The sequence below is a fragment of the Arvicola amphibius genome, chromosome 6, assembly GCF_903992535.2.
Source record: "Arvicola amphibius chromosome 6, mArvAmp1.2, whole genome shotgun sequence".
NCBI lineage: Eukaryota > Metazoa > Chordata > Mammalia > Rodentia > Cricetidae > Arvicola > Arvicola amphibius.
The window spans coordinates 94,286,377-94,307,535 of NC_052052.2; the positions used below are offsets into that span (position 1 = coordinate 94,286,377).

Consider the following 21,159-nt stretch of genomic DNA (forward strand, 5'->3'; position numbering starts at 1 on the left):
AAAAACAGGTGAGGACTGGAAAAATGGCTCGGTAAGTTAAGTGTTTGCAGGACAACCCTGATTAACTGAGTTTAACACCTGGAACACCCATGGGAGGAGTACAGAACCAACCCCAAACATGGAAGTAGTCCCCTTACCTCCACACACTCACCATGCATGCATATCCACACACCCTTGATCAGGTCAATGAGGCGCGCGTGCGTGCACGCGCGCGCACACACACACACACAACACACAAGGAAAAATTTCTAAGTCCAAAACAAAAGCAGGACATTCTACCCTGTAGTGAAATAAGAACTAATCAAACCAGTAGTAAAATGCAGAAAACTACTAGAGAAGCCCTTTAAAACAGTTATAAGGGGCTGGAGAGGTGTCTCAGAAGTTAAGAGCCACTGCCTGCTCTTCCAGAGGTCCTGAGTTCAAGTCCCAGCAACCACATTTTGGCTCACAGCCATGTATAATGAAATCTAGTACCCTCTTCTGGCATGCAGATATACATGCATGCAGAACATTTCCCATTCTATGACACTGAATTGATACAGCCCACAAAAAAGGGAGTTGCTAGGAAACTTTTTTAAAAAAAGAAAAAAAAAAAACAGGGAGCTGGAGAGATGGCTCAGAAATTAAGAGCATTGCCTGCTCTTCCAAAGGTCCTGAGTTCAATTCCCAGCAACCACATGGTGGCTCACAACCATCTGTAATGCGATCTGGTGCCCTCTTTTGGCCTGCAGACATACACACAGACAGAATATTGCATACGAAAGGAAGGAAGGAAGGAAGGAAGGAAGGAAGGAAGGAAGGAAGGAAGGAAGGAAGGAAGGAAGGAAGACAGTTAAAAAAACAGCTATAATGACTAAATAAGCAGAAAGCTAGAGGAAACAAGCAAGTAATAACATAAAAGATTTAAAAATTTTCCAGGCAGTGATGGCACACTCCTTTAATCCCAGCACTCAGGAGACAGAGGCAGGTGGATCTCTCTGAATTCACAGCCAGCCTGGTCTATAGAGTTCCAGGACAGCCAGGGCTGTTACACAGAGAAGCCCTGTCTTGAAAAAACAGAGTGGGAAAAAAAATACTTAAAATTTGAGCCATATTACAACCTGCCTATAATCCCAGCACTTGAATGGGAAGGACCAGGAATTCAGGACGAGCCTGACTACCTGAGACCCTGTTTCAAAAAAAAAAAAAAAAAAAATTTAATAATATAAAATTATAAACATGAGAATCACAAGGTTTAACTGGAAAAACTGATTCACAGCACACAAAACCACGCAATGTTTGTTTTGTACCTGGTACGATATATGCATGTGTTTATAAATGTGTGTAGGGTGGACACACCTATGCATGTGAACATATAAGCCAGAAGCTGGCATCAGATGTTTTTTGCTCTATGACCCTCCATCTTATTTTTCTAGACATGGTCTCTCACTGAACCTGGAGCTCCCCAACTGGCTGGATATTCTGACTAGAAAATCACAAAGACCCCTAACTCTGCCTTTCTGTGCTGGTACCACCATTCTTGGCTTTTTATGTGAGTGCTGGGAATCCAAATCCAGATCCATATGCTTAAGCAACACGCACTTAGCAGCTGAGCCATCATCTCCCCAGATCCCCAACTAACTTTCAATAAGCTGGGTGAGACAAGGGGAAAGAACTTCAAAAGGTGAACTTCACTTAGCTTTACAATGGCGAAAAAAATGTATTTATAATCAGAGTTACAAAAACAAATAGTAAACCTTTTTTATCTGGTTAAAATTATAAACATAAGACCAATTGTAGACACAGACCCTTTCTGGGGAGGGGGGAAAAATTACTCAAGTATCCCCAGGCATATTGGCTCACATCTATAAAGCTAGCACAGAGTATATCTATAAAAATCTAGCATAGGAAAGCCACTGTTAAGTTTGAGGAGAGTTTGGCTTATGTGGCAGGTTCCAGGCCAGAAAAGGCTCCATGGCAAAGAGGTTTTTTAAAACACTAGACAGAGGAACTGGAGCGTACCCGGGCTCCAGTCCTAGCACCCAAACACCACAGTTCAGGCACATTAACCTTAGCTCCGAAGAACCCAATGTCCTTTAGCCACCTGTATGCATACAGCAAATACACAAACACATATACATATAAGTAATTAAAACTAAAAATATTTAAGTATACATAAAAAGGCACCCTAGTAAACATCAACTATCAAAATCAAGAAAGGTAAAACAACCAGGTGTGGGCTGGAGAGATGGCTCAGAGGTTAAGAGCATGGCTTGCTTTTCCAAAGGTCCTGAGTTCCATTCCCAGCAACCACATGGTGGCTCACATCCATCTGTAATGAGGTCTGGTGCCCTCTTCTGGCCTACAGGCAGACACACAGACAGAATATTGTATACATACTAAATAAATAAATAAATAAATAAATAAATATTTAAAAAAAACAGGTGTGGTGGTGCACACCTTTAATCTCAGGAGGCAGAGGCAGACTGATCTCCCAAAGTCAGATCAAACTCTTAGTCTACAGATCAAATTCCAGAACAGTCAGGATTACACAGAGGAAACCCTGTCTCAAAAAACTGTATACTTTAACCTCAGCACTTGGGGAAACAGAGGCAGGTGAATCTCAGTGAATTGAAGGCCAGCCTGGTTCTGAGTTCCAGGACAGTCAGAACTGTTACACAAAGAAATCATGTCTTGAAAAAAACAAACAAAAAGGAAAAATGTAAAATATGATAAATCATACAAGACCAGAAACATAAAATCCTTAATGTAAAAAAGGTCATATTATCACAAAATTAAAACTAAAATTCAAGTGAGAAAACAGGCAAAACTTTCAAGGGACTTATCCCATAGCTGAATAGGAAACATATAGCATTTTATGCATGTATTTTAAAGGTTTCAGCTTGACTAGGCATTGTGGAGCACAACTTTAATCCCAGATTTCTGGAGGCAGAGGCAGGACTGACCTACACAGAGATCCTTCCAGGACAGCAAGGGCTACATACTTTCATTTTGAGACTTTGTCTCAAAAAGAAAGAAAAAAAATGCAAAGACTTTGTCTCAAAAAGTAAGGAAAAAAACAAGTTCAGCATGGTGTTTATCCTAGCACCTGGCAGGTAGAGGCTCAGAAATCAAGGGCTGGAACTCAGTGTTAATCTGTCAAGAATACACAAGGCTAAGTAGGGTTTAAGCTGTAAAGTATGAAGGGTGCACAGGCAGAAAAAGGGAACGACAGATGTTTCAAATGTAATGTACCAGACACCCATGGACTATAAAAATTAACTTAAAAGAGTCAAGAAGGTAGCACATTATCTTTAATCCATCACACAGGAGGCGGATAGGGGATCCCTGAATTTGAGGCCACCCTGGTCTACAGAGTTCTACAGGACAGCCAGGACTACAGAGAAAGCCTGTCTCAGAAGAAAAAAAAAGTTAACAAAATGGATCACAGATTTGGGCTAGGCAGTGTTGGCGCAAGCCTTTAATCCCGGTACTCAGGAGGCAGAGGCAGGCAGAGTTCGAGGCCAGCCTGGTCTACAAGAGCTATTTCTAGGACAGGCACCAAAATTAGAGAAACCCTGTATCAAAAAACCAAAAAGAAAAAAACAAGAGAGAGCGATCACAGATTTAAATGTAAACCACCATTTCTTTAAAGAACAAAAACAAAAACAAAACCAAGGATATTGCTAGGGTCTAGCCTTAAACAAAAAGCTATAAAGCTATTAAATTTCCAAAAAGAAAACGTATTGGACTAAAACTTATCTCAAACATAGGATCTAGATTTAAAAAAAAAAAAAAGAAAAACCCAGCTGGAGAGCAAAGGCTCAGAGGCTAAACAGTGTAGGCTGCTTGCAAAGGACTCAGTTTCTGTTTCCAGCACCCACATAGCAGCTTGCAACCACCTGTTACTCCAGTTCTAGGGGTTCTGACACCCTCACAAAAATATACATGCAAACAAAACACCAATGCACATAAAATAAAAAATTATTAAGTTTTATTATGTGTATGAGTGTTCTGCCTACTTATGTGTGTATGTGCACCACATATGTGCAGTGCCCATGGACTACAAGAGTTGCCATGTGTATGCTGGGAATTGAACCCAGGTCCTAACTGCTGATCCATCTCTCCAGCCCCTTAGAATAAATGAATTAAAAAAAAAAAAAGACATTTGCAACAGGGACCAACACTACATAAAACAACCAAAATGCATAGTTGTGGAACCCAGCTGCAAAGGCTACATCTACAAACACTTCCATTCCTAAGGCTTAGGGAACATTGTAGAAGAATGGCAGAGATTGTAAGACCCAGAGAATCAAGGAGCTCACTATGAGACTCTTGTCTCCTAGTAATGTCAAAAGTTACTCCCCTAAAGCCTCACTACAATGACTGCCTAGCCATGAGCTTAATAAGAACAGCAACAGACATGCCAAAGTGGAGAGGGAGGGGTAACCTATAAGGCCTCAACCCACACAAAGAACTATAGGCAACTAAGGACTGCTGAGAGTCAGAGGTCCATAATCCCAGCATTCTCAATGTTAAACGGAAGGATCATGAGTTCAAAGCCAGTCAAAACTACATGTCAAGAAGCTGGATCCAAACAAAAGAGAGACCAAGGATAAACTAATTTGACTAATTTAAAAGTTAAAAAAAGTACTAATATTCTACCCTCCCCTAAAATTAACAGGAGCAGAAAATTCACTTTTACAAATTTTCCCATCCTAATTTTCAAGGTAAAGGAAATAAACTAACAATTATGGGACTAGAACAATGGTAAAAATTAGTAAAATAAAATCTATGAGACGATCCACCCATTAAAGTACTATTCTAATAAATGACTGTACACCTTCAACCTTATCTCACAGACGCTATTCCACTTTACTTCTAAAGTAATGTCAAGTTTAAGGCAGTCAATACAAACAAATGCGTCTGTATTAACATTTCTGGGCATGGGCTACAGAAGAGCTAAATGACAGAGTATATGCTTATACGCATGAGAATATCATGCATATAATCTCTCTTCAAATCTATCTCTCATCTATCTCACACACCACACATACAATGAACACAATCTAATGCATAGAACAGCATATTTAAGATCACCAATTTTTGAAGTACCCAAGTTTCAAGCTGTTTTTCACACGACCCTGGACAAATTCCTATTATGTCTCACATTTCCTCTTTGATTAAGGAAAAAAGTGCGAGCTGAAAAGATGGCTCTGAGGTTAAGAGCACTGACTGTTCTTCCAAAGGTCCTGAGTTCAATTCCCAGCAACCACATGGTGGCTCACAACCATCTGTAATAAGATCTGGTGCTCTCTTCTGGGGTGCAAGCATATAGGCAGGCAGAACACTAAATACATAAGTAATCTTAAATTTAAAAAAAAAAGTGTTACAGGAAAACTGGGATTGATGGCGCACACCTATAATCCCAGCATCTGGGAGGTCCATGAATAGAGAGACCTGCCTGGGCTACACAGTGAGACTCTCTCCCTCACTTTAAAAAAAAAGAAAGAAAAACAAAAAACCAAGAAAGGGAAGAAGGAAAGGAAAGGGGAAAGGGGAGAAAGGGGAAAAAGGGGAAAGGGAAAAGAAAAGAGGTGAGGCCAGGGCAGGCCTTTAATCCCAGCATTTAGTAGACAGAGGCAGGTGGATCTGAGTTCAAGGCCAGCCTGGTCTAGGAAGCAAGTTGCAGAACAGCCAGGACTGTTTCACAGAGAAACACTGTTCTGAAAAACCAGAAGCAAAAAACAAAACAAAACAAAACAAAAACTGAGACTTAAAATACTCAATAGGAAAGTTGGCTTGGCAGTTAGAAGAACTTGTTCTCTTGTGTCTATAGAGGACATGGGTTCCATACTCACCACCCACAATACCAACACTCTCCTTTGACCTCAGTGAGCATCAGGCACATACGTGGTGAAGACATACATGCAAGCAAAACACTTATACACATAAAGGAATAATATAATTTTTTAAAAGATGCTCAGTGGTGTGTGCCAAAATTGATAAATAACAGTGCCTGTGTATCTTCTCTCAGCACGGTCCTGCTAAAAGACATGGGACAGAAAGTTGGCTTGGTAAAGTTAAATTCTTGCAAAGGACTGGGGTTCAATTCCCAGCAGCCATATGGAGGCTCACCACTTCCTCAGACACCAGGTATTACATGAGATACAGGTGTACATGCAAGCAAAACACTCATACACAAAAAATAAAATAAGTCTTTATTTTAAAATGTAAATTAAAATTTACAAAAAAAAAGGCTGAAACAATGCACTCTCCTATATAAGCACCTAGTTAGTGTCTGTCGCACAAGAGTGCTATCCTGAGAACATGAGGTTTGAGGCCAGCCTGGTCTACAGAGCAAGTTCTAGGACAGCCAGGGCTGTTACACAGAGAAACCCTGCCCCCCAAAATAAAAAAATACTAGCAGCTTTTAGAAAGTCATGAAGAAACTTCAATGATCTCTGGAACTATAATATTTGCAGTTCTTGACCAGATTTCATGTAACATGGAGGCTGGGCTTAAAATTCTGATCTTCATGCTTCTACCTCCCACATCTAGGATTATTAATGTACATCACCACACCTAGCTTTGGTACAATGGTTTAAATGTCAAAAATAGACCAAGTAGAATCAAATTAGAAAAAAAAAGGTTTAGATTTGGTCATTATAACAGCAAAATTATTTGTGGAAGAATTAAAAGCCAAACATAATAGTAAACGTATTTATAATACTCCATGTACTTAGGCTTAAAATTTTCAGCAAAGGACAATAATAATAATAATAATAATAATGTCAGAATTATAGACATCTAGTATTCATCTGTTCATAAAATTCACTTTCTTCAAACAGCACCCACCCACCAGAATCAGGGAACTGCTCTTACCCCTGACTCCAACTATGTAGTTCTAGTGAGGGCTGCAATTCATAGAACCCTCCCCAATCCAGCCAGAAGGATGGTGGGTACATGATCCAAGACAGGTCAGAGTCCTTCTCAAGATTCTTCAAAAGAGCCCCTTTTTCCTGGTAGAAGGGGCTGGGAAGATGAAAGTCAAGAGCTGCCAGCAGTCATGGTTCCAGCCTCATGTAGTAGAGAGTCTGTAGTATAAGAGAATGAAATCAACATGCAAAGAAGCAGAGATAAGAAGTGAAGTCCTAACCCCAATGGAAAGAGGAAGAGAAAACAAATACACTAACAATAAGAGTAAAGTAACAAATGTGACTAAAGACCAGATTTGATTCTAAGTTGCCTAGTATCGAGGACAAAAGAAAAGCAGAAAGCATTTCACATATCTAACAAAAAGAAAGAAATTTCCCATGCTTAGATCAAAGAACTTCTTAGGCAGGGAACTTAATTTAATGGCCACCAAAAGAAAACAGGGATAATGTGGACAGTGCCCATGATGAAAGTGTAGACAGCAAAAGCGTATTTCAAATGTTATCATTTATAATGACAAGTAGTTATTTCTCAATCATTAAACTAAGCGAATATGGCAGACAGTTGACAAGGCAGACATATCAACTACTGCTTATTCTTCTATAAAGTTTGTCAATGGAGGGGGAAAGAATCAACAGTAAATATGTAAAAGGAAATGAGAACTAAAGATCATTTGTAAGCTGAGTAGGAAAAATCAAGCAGAAAGGGACAAATTGAAGATAGAAGCCATCAGTTACTAACTTCTAAAGGAAGACCTCAAAATAAGGATGGCATGGAAGCAAATGCTTGTAGTACCAGCACTCAGAAGGCAGGAGAACTTCAAGTTGGAAAACAATTGGAAAAGTAGCGTAGGTAGTTGTTCATTTCACTTAAAAGCTACCTTCTCTCTCCCTCAAGTATCTATTGAATAACTATAGTGAGCTAAAAAGGCATGAAGCCACAAATACAAAAAAGAGCAAAAACTAGCCCTAAAATTCTAGACAGACAAGAAGTGATGATCTTCAAAGGAGAATAGGGTGTGGCTCTGTAGTACAATATATGCTTAGCATGTAGCAGGTACTGGGCTCCACCAGCACTGAAACAAGAAAAGCCAGATACTGCACAAACCAGAAATAAGACAATTCCAAAATTAATTCATCATGTGTTACATTGTTTAGAAAACAGGAGAAACTTTAGATCCTAGCCAATGTAGGACAGAGGAATTCATGTGTAAAGAGTGATTGGTCATTAATATATGACAAGTGTTCTCTAGTAAGGGGGAAATCAGGAAGAGCTAGATATAACCAGAAAAGCAATAAAATCAGTATCATCTCTCCACTACACACTACCAGTTTATCTTTCTCCTGTCCTGAGAAACTGCAATGATGAATTTTCTGAAGATAATAAACCAAAAAAAAATCTAAGCAGGTACCAGGGACAGTGGCACACACCTGCAACAGCAGTGCTGGTGACACAGGCAGTTCAAGACCAGCCTCATCTATGTAACGAGTTGGAGGCAGCAAGTAGATCTAGAACACGAGACAGGAGAGCTGAGGTAGGACAATGAGATCATGTTAAAAATGAAAACCTAGATGAAAGTCTAAGAACAAAACAGTTATTTCAGAAAATTATAACAAAGCAAAACCGCAACAGAATTTCAAATGTTTATGAAAGTAAGCTATCACATGAGAATAACAAAAAAAAAAAAAAAACAAAGTTAAACACAAAATACTAAACAAAAATTAGGATCAGTTAATACAGAGGATCTAAGGTCCAAACTCAAAAGCACCCCCACACACAAACAAAAAGATCAAATCAAAAGATTAATCGCAGCACTCGGGAGGCAGAGGCAGGCGGATCTCTGAGTTTGAGACCAGCCTGGTCTAGAAAAACTAGTTCCAGGACAGGCTCGAAAGCTACAGAGAAACCCTGTATCGAAAACAAAAAAAAAAAAAAAAAAAGAGGAAATTATCAAAGAAGTAATCCAAAAACATTTCTCTGACCTCAACTCATTTTTCCTCACATGACTTAGCAACTAAAGCGAATGTGCCAGCAGGCATAATGGTACACAGAAACCATGGTGCATGGCTATAATCTCAGTATCTGGGAGACAGAAGCAAGAAGATGGCCTCCAAATTCAAGGCCAGTCTATGTCATACAGTGAGCTCCACATGAATATGGGCTACAGAATGAGACAAGAAAGGCAACATAGGCTGAATATGTATGAGGTCCTAGATTCAGTCTCTAGCAACTCACACAATATTCAAAGAGAAGACCAAAGCAATGGAAAGGAAAGAAAAATGAAAAAGATGATAAAAAGAAAAATTAATCTGCCTGGCACTAGAAGTGCACACCTTTAATCCCAGCACTCAGGAGGCAGAGGCAGGCAGATCTCTGAATTCAAGGCCAGCCTGGTCTACAAGTTCCAGGACAACCAGAGCTACACAGAGATTCACTATTGGAGGCAGGGGGCGCGCTACAAGGACCCAGATACAATTCCCAGCACCCACATGCCAGCTCACAACACTCTTGAGTTGTATCCAGTCCCACAGGATACAATGCCATCTTCTAGCCTCCGTGGGCACTGCATATACTTGGTGCACAGACATACATGAAAATCCAGAACTTTCACACACAAACAAAAATAGTAAGTCAGGTGGGGTGATGCACACCTTTAATCCCAGCATTTGGAAGGCTGGGGGTTCTTTGTGAATTCCAGGCCAGCTTGGTACAAGCAAGTCCGAGGAAACCCAGGGCAGTTACACAGAAAAATCATGTCTCAAAAAGTGGGGGGAGGGGCATTTACCAGGAAACAAAGTGAAAACTAAAAATGAACCCATCTTCTCAAAAGCATGAATGGAAAAGGTAATGATCTACTGATGGTTTAGGCTAAAACTTTTTTGTTTTTTGGTTTTTTTCTCAAGACAAGAGTTTCTCTGTGTAACAATCCTGGTTGGACTCACTCTGTAGTCCAGGCTGGCCTCGAACTCACAGAGATCTACCTGCCTCTGCCTCCTGAGTGCTGGGATTAAAGGGGAACTGAAAATTTTTAACTCATAAAAATAAATATGTAGACAGCAAGTTTCCATAATAGAAGCACACACACAAAACTAAAACAAACAAAGAAAAGCATATTCTGAAGTAAATGTTCCTCCTTGGATTAAAAAGAGCCAAGCCTGAAGAGGATAGGCTACAGGCTACAGGCTGTCAACTGTCTATTCAAACACCCCAGGAAGGCAGACTAGGATGAAATCTTACTTCCAGCTAAATAGCTATTATCCCAGAATTCAAAATAACACACAAAAGCAAAAATCACAAAATAAAAACACTAGCAGAGCTTTATTACGATAACCCTAAACACATAGACACCAAATAACTTCAAAATAAAGGCAAACAGGCTGGGAATGTAGTTTAGTTTTAAGGGTAAGATAAGATAGTTAGGACCTGGGTTCAATCCCAGAACAAGAGAAGAAGAAAGAACAAAGTACAGCATCACTATAACTATAGTCACAGATACTTAGGAGGATCAAAGGCCCAAAGTTCAAATCCAGAATACACAAGGCTGCAGCTCTGGCTCACTGGTTAAGGGTTTGCTTGGTATGTCCAAGGCCTTAGCTTTAATGACCATCATCTTTTAACCTCACACATAGTTACTACTCCTGTAAGACAATACAAATTATACATACTCATAGAGGAGCACAGAAGATAATGTAACCACTGAAACATGGATGGCCTAAAAGAGAGTAAGTTAGTAAAAATTAATTGAGACAGTGGAGAATAAAATAAAAACAAACTTAATCTTTTAATTTGTTTTTCTTTTGGGAGAGTGCTTGAAACAGCGACTCAACAACTGAGTGCAGAAAATAAACTTGTCTATTAATCGATTAGGGGCTAGAGAAATGGCTTAGTGATGTACTTGTCTTAGAGGACCAGAGTCTGGTTCTCAGTATCCACAATACAGATTCATGAGCTGTAACTTTTAGCTCCAGGAGATCCAATGTTCAAATCCACAGAGGCCACAAACACATATATAATAGAAAATAAAAATTAAATTGTAAAACTGGCATAGGTGCAGGCCTGTAATCCCAGCATTTGAGAAAGGACGATTTAGAAGTTCAAGGTCATCTTCAGTTATACAATGAGTTTTCAGTCAGCCTGTGCTATGTGAGACCTTGTTCCAATAACAGAAATTATTTTTTTACCTTAGGAAGCCAGAGAGATGGCTTAGTCATCAATGGAAACATCACTGCAACGGACTTGAGGCTGGAGATGAGGTGTTTGAGCTGCATAGAATCCTCATGTTCAGTTCTCAATGAGAGAGTTTTGTTTTTATATTTTGATTATTTGTTGTTGCCTGATGGGGTCTTATGTTTTTTGTGGGGGGAGGTTTTATTGTTGTTTTGAATCAGGGTCTTCCTCTACAGAGACCTGTCTGGCCTAGAAACCACTATGCAACCCAGGCTGGCCTCAAACTCAAGGCAATCCTCCTTCCTCAGCCTCCCAAGTGCTGACATAAGTCACCATATTTGATTATTTGTTTTGTTTTGGTTTTTGAGACAGCAGCCCAAGCTACGCTCCAACTCAAAACCTTCTCCCTACTTCTAGAATGCTGAGATTACAGGCATGTTTCACCATGATAAAAACTCCAGGTCTTTTATTTATTTACATTTATTTGGTTTTGTTTTGTTGTGTTTTGTTAGGAGGGTATGACTTGGAGTGTGAGTGGAGGTCAGCCAACAACTTGCAGCATTAGTTCTGTCCTACCCACGCGTATGTTCCCAGGAACAAAATTTAGGTTGTCGATCTTGGTGGCAAGTTCCCTTACCCACTGAGCCATATCACTAGTCCTCTATTTGTTTTTCATTTGTTCTCTTTTTTGCTATTTCCTCTTCTTCTATTACTATTACTCTGAAAATTTTGTTTCCTCGTAGGCATTAAACAAAAGGCCTTGGGCTTTGAAGCACACATTCTACCCACTGAGCATACAACATGTCTAATAGTTACTAAAGATGGTAAAAAACTATTCTAGAGTAACTGATCATGATATCACTGAGCCACCTATTGTTCTTAAGACACTCCCAGTGGGTTCCTATGTCCTCCCTCTAAGGTCCTACATCTTTATGATAGCATCCTCTGTACCTTTTCACTTCTAATTTCACCTTGTAAATGCATTCTACATACTAACAAAAACAATTTTTTCTTTATCTTTCTGGATCATTATCATTCCTATCTGTCAAAGTACTCACAGTCAGCTCACAACTCTTCCTTTTCTGGCAAATGAGCTGTCTCCGATCCAGAATTCCCCAAGTGCATCTGAGCAATTTGATCTTAAAGAGGTCTAGAGGTAGGCACCGTATTGAAGTCAAATCAGTCCAGGGCAATTTTAGGCAAAAGAATATGAGATTCAGATTGAGAATTTAGGCTCTTAGTACAGAAGGTACAGGTTGGAGAGATAACTCAGTGTATAAAAGCCACCAGTACCACACACCAGCCCTGATCACCTGAGTTCAGATGCCCAGAACCCATGGAAAAGGCATACTCAGTAGTGCAATGACCTGTAAGCCCAGCAAGCCTCTACAAAGATAGAGGTAGAGCTCACAAGCCAGCTAGCTTGCTTATGAGGCTTGAAAGAGACTGTCTCTCCCTCTCTTTTATTTTGACATTTTTGAGACAAGATCTACATAGTCCTGACTATCCTGGAATATGCTGTATTGACCAGGCTGACCCTACACAGAGATCCATCCACCTGCCTCTGCCTCCTGAATGCAGGGATTAAAGTCATGAGCCACCATGCTCCACAAGATCGTCTTAAAGAAGTCGAAAGGATAGGGACTGATATCCAATGGCTGTCCTCTAATCCACACTCTGTTGCACACAGATTCACATACACGCATATTCAAAACCTCTCTCATACACACATACACACACACACACACACACACACACACACACACACACTTTTTTAAGTCAAATTTTTTAAGCCATAAGCTATCTAGGTAAGGCAGCCCTCACAAATCTTAGTACTCAAGAGGTTAATGGTTCGAGGCAGGCCAGCCTGGACTCCACAGTATGTTAAGACCTGTCTCAAAGAGACGGGGGGGGGGGGGGGGGGGGATGGAAAGATAGAAGAGGAGCTGGGAAACAGTCATCTCTCGCCAAAGAAGTCAATATAAAAAGTAGAAAATTGCAATTCCTCATATGTATTTCCCTTAAAACTGCATCTTTCTAATCCATAAAATGAGAACTACTTCAGGAATTTGACAATTAAAGTAACTTGTGTAAAACATTTAGTACAGTATCTAGTGCATAAACACTCGGACTGCTAAGTAGTAGAGACAATTTTCACAAAGATAAAGAAGGAAGAAGATACTACAGAACAGATAACAGGACTAGTTCAAGTTACCGTTCATATTAATGCTCTTGGTACCTGTATCCTTAAATAAAAAACAATCTGCTTTGTTCACTTCTCAATATAGCTACCATATTTCCCTTGGCATTTTGGCTACTCACAAAAAATAAAGGTATAAAAACAAACTGGTGTTTGAGGCACTCCACCACACTCAACCAGTACTTTTGTCTTTACTGTACTCAATACTCCTACCTTGTCCTCCTCACTCTACTGTTAGTGTTCACTGATAATTCTGGAAATTCAAGCTGACACCCTACACAGGGAAAAAGTCAACAAGTAGACTTTCCATATTTCAAGTCTTAAACATGCACATCTTTTTTTTGAGACAGGGTTTTATGAAACCCAGATTAGTCTCAAACTACAACTCACTATGTAGCCAAGGAAGACTGTTAACTTCTGATCTCCTCCCTCCACTTCCTGAGCATTGGGATTACAGGTGTATACTATACCACACCCACTTTCGTGCAGTGCTGGTGTGGAGCTGAGGGCCCTCATGCACACTAAGCAAACATTCTACCAACTGACCTACATTCCCTAAGTCTTGAAATCTGCATGACTGATTTCACCCTGCAATTCTATTATTTTATTTGTTTATTTAACACTACAATAATTAGCTATAATTTTGCTACAATGCATTCTCACACACAATCAATTGAGGTTCATTCACTTATGTAAGCTACTGGGCCATTACCCAAGGCAAAAGTAAAACAACTACTTTTGCTATATGCTTATGACAAAAAGTTAAAATGCCTGTTTTCTAACTTCAGGCCAAATCTCCCTCATTTCCCAAAGTCACAAAAGTGAGCAGTTATGTTAAAAACAAAAACAAACAAAAACTCTACTGCTTTGTCAAAGTTGTTATGATTTGAAAACAAAGAGTACTGAAAAATAAGCTTCATACCACAACTACAGTAAAATGACAGTAACTAGAGACCTACGCTCCCCCACACAGTTAGTAAACCTGGCGGGAATACAAGTCAGCACTAAGAAAGACACTGGGTGGAGTGCTGAGGACACAGCTCAGAGGGGCATGAGCCGGAGTTTAGTCCTCAGCTCCCGAATTTAACATCTTATCTCTGGTTTTCAAAGTACACCCCCCCTCCCTCTCTCCCTCTCTCCCCCCTCCCTCTCTCCCTCTCTCCCCTCTCCCTCTCTCTCTCTCTCTCTCTCTCTCTCTTTCTCACACACACACACACACACACACACCTTAATTTTTCAGATTTTACAAAAATCCGTTTAAAATTTCAAAGTCAGTATTTAGTATTTGGCATTCTAAACTTCTTAAGTTTTTTTTAAATATTCTTGATAAACAGTCCTTACCACTCTGGCTGCTCTCTCCTGAGATTCACATTTCCTGCAAAACCATGGTCCAGTAGGTACTTGAACAATGCCATAGCAAGCTGTGGGAAAACAAAAATGTTTGAATTTGAAAACAAAATATTTACATTTGAAAACTAATAACAATTTTTTATTTTGTTTTTTGGGTTTGTTTTGTTTTTGTTTTTCGAGACAAGGTTTCTCTGTAGTTTTTGAAGCTGTCCTGGAACTATCTCTTATAAGCCAGACTAGCCTCAAACTCAGAGATCCACCTGCCTATGCTTCCCTAGTATGGGATTAAAGGCGTGCATCACCACTGTCTAGCTAAACATAAAATTTTAAAGTTCAACCATCTGAGTTATTTCCACTCAAGTCTAAAGTGTCTAATGTGACAGAGCACAAACGTAATCACAAAACTCTAGAGGCTAAACCAAGATGACTTTAAGTTTCAAGTCAATCTGAACTAGATAGAAACTATTTCAAGTAAGTCAAAATGCTATGAACGTTGGGTTTTTCTCTTGTAGGTGATGTACAAAATAAATCAGAAGAAACTCACTGATCATCCTTACCCTATAATTTAAGTACCAGGTGTTTCTGTTGCTGTGAGACAGGATCTCACTGACTATAGCCACCCTCAGCCTCTTAAAGTGCTGGGGCTATAAGCATACAAATAAATAAAAATAGAGATTAAGAACAAAAAATAAGACTAAGACAAACAACAGCTACAAAACAAAATATGCTGAAGTAAAAATACTTTGTGGGTTGCTAGGGGTGTAGCTTAGCGAACAGAGTACAGCATGCATTAAGTCCTGGCTTCATCTCCACACCATGGAAAGCCATGCTTAGTGGAGTAAGCCTGTAGGGCAGCACTCAGGAAACAACGGAGGGCAACCTCTACCACAGCAAATTCAAAGCCAGCCAGGTTATTCGATACTAAAGTGACAGTCTGTGATAGAGCACTCTGCCCAGCATGTTCAAGGACCTGGGTCTAATCCCCAGCACTTAAATTATCTGAGCTGGACGGTGGTGGTGCACACCTTTAATCCCAGCACTCGGGAGGCAGAGGCAGGAGGATCTCTGCAAGTTTGACGCAAGCCTGGTCTAGAAGAGCTAGTTCCAGGACAGCTAGGGCTGTTACCCAGAGAAACCCTGTCTCAACACCCCCCTCAAAAAATTATGTGAAATATCCAAAAAGGCAAATTAATAAACAAAAGTTGTGGTTACTTAGGTATATGAGAATTAGATATAAAGGGGAAGTGACTTCTAATGGGTCCAAGATTTTCATTAGGGTGATTAAAAGGATCTTAAACAAACTATGGTAGTGTCTGCACAATTCTACAAATATACCAAAAACCGCTCCATACTCCAAACAGGTGAACAGCACAGGATGTTAACTACCTCAATACAATCGTTATTAAAAAAAAAAAAAAACCAGAAACTTTATAAAAGTTTGCATCCCAAGTATTCTCAGTTTCACATACCTAATTCACAGCCTCATTTTTTTTTTTTTTTTTCGAGACAGAGTTTCTCTGTGGCTTTGGAGCCTGTCCTGGAACTAGCTCTTGTAGACCAGGCTGGTCTCGAACTCACAGAGATCCATCTGCCTCTGCCTCCCGAGTGCTGGGATTAAAGGCGTGCGCCACCACCGCCCAGCTCACAGCCTCATTTTTAAAAAATATTTCTCTATTACATTTATTGCATATGTGAACTTCACATATACAATGTGTATGTCAACCTCCTGGAACTTTCCACTATGAGTCCAACAATTGATTTCAAGGCTTGGCAACAAGTGCCTTACATCACACACTGGCACGGCCTCCTTGTGTTATAAAGAGGTTGTTGTTTCAAACTGGGCATGGTAGCACACAATTGTAATCCCAGCACTCAGGAAGGCGAAACACAAGGACCTCAAATTCAGCCAAACTGCTTACATAGTGAGATTCTATCTATAAAATCCAAGGGATGGAGCTATTGGAACAGCTGAAGGTTTTTTGTTTCTGTAAAACTTCTCTAGCAAGAACAAAAGTCCTGGGTCTGACCCTCGGCATGAAAACACAAGAGGAAAAGGAAGAAAAGGTTTGATTTGTTTTGTTTAGCAATTTAAAAAAAGTTTCTAAAATTTATTTTATTATTTATGCTGTGGGAGAAGACAGTGTGCCAGTAAGTAGTAGAAGTCAAAGGACAACTTTCAGCAGTTGGATCTCTCCTTCCACCATGAGTACTGGGGATCACAGTGGTCAGGTTTGGTGACAGGTGCCATCTCACAAGCTAAAAAGTTGGTTTTAAGTTTTAACCTTTAATCATCTTCTTCTCCCCCACCCCCCCCCTTTTTTTTTTTTTTTTTTGGTTTTTTGAGACAGGGTTTCTTTGTAGCTTTGGAGCCTGTCCTGGAACTCGCTCCATAGACCAGGTTGGCCTTGAACTCAAGAGATCCACCTGCCTCCGCCACCCAAGTGCTGGGATTAAAGTCGGGCACCACCACCACCACCACCCAGTTTAATGTTCATTTTTAATTTGTTAAGATTTTAAATTTTTCTGAAAATGTATAAACACATTCATCTCCCACTTAACACAGCAGAAAATGTCTTAAAATATTGGGAAACAATAAAATAAAACCGACAGCAACTTTTTAGATACCAAAAGCTAGACTTTATTTTTGAGACAAGAGCGCCAAACAGTACAGGTTGGCCTCAAACTTGCTATGCAATCCCTAGGTTGGACTTGTGATTCTGACTCTACCAAGTACCGGGATTACTGGCATGTACCGTCATGCCAAACTTATTCCATGCTAGAGTTGAGACTCAGGGCCTTGTGTATGATACCTACTTACTTCAACCGAACTATATGCTTCACAAGCATAATTGAATAGTCTAGGCTGTCCTTAAACTCAGAAGAATCTTCCTGCCTGACCCTGCACAGACATCATTCACTACGCCTCAGTTAAGCTCTTCTAAACCTGTGTCAGGACGTCTAAGTAAACAACACCATCAGTGACTGGGTGCTGAGAGCACGCATCTAATTCCAGCACTTAGAAGGCAGAAGCCTCATCAGCATACCAGTTTTGAGGCTAGGCTGAGCTATGAAAGACCCTGTATCAAAAAAGAAAAAAAGAAACAGCATAGAGTACAAACATATTTATTTGAAGCACCCTAGCAGAGAAGATATTTAGATGTACATTTTCTGTATTGACAAGCAGAGATTACATAACAAAAGTAATTTGTCATCCAATTCATGAGATATGCCTTGCCCCCAGACAAAAAAAAAGCAGACAGGAAAGGTATTGGAAAAACATATTTGAGCAAAGTAAAAGATAAAGATATATATAGTCTATTAATAGATAGATATAAGAATGCCTTAACAACCATTATTTTTTAATCCCAACTAAAGATCTTAACACAGACACACAAATGCCAAATAAGACAAATTATACGGGTTTGACATAAATTTTCATTCATTTTTGCACTTATCTTTGCCAAGTACTGAGAATTAGATATCAAAGGCAATAAGGAACTTTCTCCTTTAAAAGAAACCAGTTAAATCTCTTTTAAAGTTAAATTACTCTCTCCATATCATTACTTGTCTAAATGTGCCCTTCCCAATGGTAATACTTTTTGAGACAGAATTCTCTGTGAAACAGTTTGGCTATCCTGGAGCTTACTCTGTAGAGCAGGCTAGCCTCAAACTCAGAGATCCTCCTGCCTCTGCCTTCAAAGTATTAACTTTGTACTGGGTGCGGCACGTGGAGGCATAGGAAGGTGAATCTGATAGTTTCAGACCAGTCTGATCTAGTTCCAGGACAACCAGTTACACAGAGAAAACGCCTGGGGGGAGAGGAACTTTGGGGCAGGGATTTGGCTCAAGTTAAAGAATGCTTGCCTACCATACATGAAGCCCTAGGTTTCATCCTATGGACAGTGTAACCTAGGAACAGTAGTGCATGTCTGAAGTCCTCACACAGGAAAGGCAGAAGCATGAGGATGGGGGAATTCGGTCAGCCTGGGCTACTGGAGACTCAAAAAGTATGGGTGTGATGGCTATGGCCTTTAATCACAGCACCCTGGAAGCAGAAGCAGGCAGGACTCTGGCTCTTCAGGCCAACCTAGGCTACGTACATAATTAACTGAATTCCAGATCAGTAAGAGTTGATGAGACCCTGTCTCAAAAAAAAAAAAAAACCTAAAACAAAAATTGCACTTTGGCATCTTATGTCCAATTTCCCTGTCTCCTCTTTGGTAGGGCACCTCCCATTACATCACAAAACAACTTCTTTAGGCGCACACCTGTAATTTCTGTACTCGAGGGCTAATGGAGGGAGATTGCTGCATGTCTCGGTCCTACCTAGGCTACATAGAACGACTCTGTCTAAATACACAGAAACTTCCGCCAGTCAGTTAGCCTTAGCAATAGGAAAGGTGGGTAGGCTGATAGCCACATCTAGTCCGTCATCTGGATCCCCTTACCACTCGGAATGCACAGTTGGAAACGTCAATAACCTGAAAGATATCCTAAAGAGGTCCCCAGTTTTTGTTTTGGTGGGAGTTTATCCAAAGCATTCTAATGATAATACCCAAAAATTAACTCAAGACTCTCCCAAGTCTCTTCTCTGGAGCCATACAGGCTGTGCTGCAGCCACTGACCAGCCCAGGTCAGCTCAGTCCAGACACTCCATCACGTGGGCGCCTTCCACTGTCTTCGCAGAAGCACCCAGCGGCCTGTGGCAGCAGCAGGGTCTCCGCCAAAGAACTTGGGGTGCAGCAGGACCCTCCTTCCCTCTCTCCCTCAACTGAAAAGGCAGGTTGCCCCATACCACAGGAAGTCTCCCGACACACTGCGGCAAAGGAAGCTGGCAGGAGAGAGGAGGGGAGCAAGCTTCGGGTCCCCAAAGCCACCAACACCATCACGGGGACTCCAGCGCGGGTCGCACGCTCCTACCATCCCCAGGCGCAGACCCGGCGGCCGCAGGCAGCCACCAAATGACACTTGAGTGAGCGCCGAATCACATGACAGCCCGGGCCACACGCACTTTCTCCCACAGGCCGAGGCACGGCCCGCGCCCGCGGCGACCACGCCGGGCTCCCGCGGCCTGCGCACGGGGAGGGGAGGGGCGGGGCGGGGCGGGGCGGCGGGCCGGGGGAGGGGCGGCGGTGGCAGTTGCCGCCGAGGGAGGGGGGGGCAGTGACGGTTGGGAGCAGGCCGGTTCGGCCCGGCGGGCGGTTGAGTGTTTACCTTGATGCACCGCGACGCTGCAGCCGTGCCCGTCGCAATAAACCAGCGGGTTCTCGGCCCAGCCTCTCTCGTCTGAGCAAACGCAACAGCCTCCAATCATTTCCTTCATACTATGGGAGACCTCGTCCTCCAGTGACACGGGCCGGTCGCTAGAGACCATCTAAGAGGGAGTTGGGGGGACCATTAACAAACACAAGCAAGCCAGCGAGAGCTCCCCACACGCTGCCCCCTGGTCCGCCCGCCCGCCCGGCCCGGCCCGGTCCGGCCCGATCCCCGTCCCCGCCCGCCCGCCAGCTCGGCCGCTCGCTCACTCGGGCTTTGCCGCTCAGTCACTCACGTTCCGCACAGGAGTCAGGAGCCATGTCCTTGCTGACTCCCCCCACCTCCCCGCCACCGCCTCCTCCTCCTCCTCCGCGGCGTCCTCCCTCCCCACCTCCACCCGGCCGCTAACGCCGCCGCCCGAGGAGGGCACACATAATCAAGCAGGCCTCCGCACAGGCGCACTGGGGGGCTCCCGCTGGGCCCCGGGCGGCGAGGGAGGGGAAGGGGCTGCGCTTCCTCCTCCGAGCGTCACCCGGCGTGCGCGTCGGCCCGCCCTGCGGCCGGCGTGAGGGAGGCGGCCCGGAGAGGCGAGGCCTGCGTGCGCGCCGCCGCGTCCCCAGGCTCCTGCCTACCTCCAGGTTTTCCCCTCCCCCGCACCGCTCGGCGGCGGCGCCGAGGTGTGCGGAGGTGGGGGACCAGCGGAGCCGGCTGCTCGGCGCGGCCGGAGTGAGTCTCCCGGAGGGCTCAGGGGCGCGCGCGGGCCTAGACGTTGGGCCGCCCTCGCCTCGCGGGCCCGGGGCGCGCGTGGGGGAGAGGCCGCGCGCGGGGCGGGGGCCAGAGTCGCTGAGGGGCGTCTCGTGGCACGGGGAACCTACCTGAAGGCCTGTGCCTCGAGAACTGGCCCGCGGGTAACAATGGTTGGGAGAGGGTGCCAGCTTCCATGAAGGGTGTAATGAAGCATGGCTTCCTGCAGTTGGCCGCTCTAACTTCCCAGGACTGCGGCAGCTTCACCTCCCATTAAATTCACGACCTGGATTCCTCCCAAAGTTCACCCAGTGGAAGTGTTACCGTATCTACCGGCCACTTACGCACCACCTTGGCCCCCGTGACAAATGAAAGTGCAGCAGACAGGTTAAAAGCTTGTGTTTGGGTTATACTCTGAGAGGGAGCCCCAAGACTGCATCCTAGCTTGGTAGGTATACAAATGAGAGGAGGCATTAGCCTCCAATCTAATGTAGTGATCCGGAAAATTCAGCTATAGGACGAAGGAA

The 21,159-nt window shown here is 42.5% G+C and overlaps 1 protein-coding gene across 10 annotated transcripts in view; it reads right to left on the reverse strand.

The window, feature by feature from the left end:
• Positions 1-20,909, reverse strand: part of Mllt10 (MLLT10 histone lysine methyltransferase DOT1L cofactor) — a 145,511-nt gene extending 124,602 nt beyond the window's left edge. For 4 of the 10 annotated variants that reach the window (XM_038334608.1, XM_038334607.1, XM_038334606.1 and 1 more), the window contains exons 1-3: positions 20,158-20,261; positions 19,847-20,006; positions 14,624-14,703 (exon numbers count right to left, since the gene is read on the reverse strand). In XM_038334608.1, coding sequence (XP_038190536.1) covers positions 14,624-14,703; positions 19,847-20,006 — 240 coding nt within the window. In that variant the 5' untranslated portion in view covers positions 20,158-20,261. The other 6 variants (XM_038334605.1, XM_038334604.1, XM_038334602.1 and 3 more) reach the window with 6 other exon arrangements.
• Between the last annotated feature and the right edge of the window lie 250 nt (positions 20,910-21,159).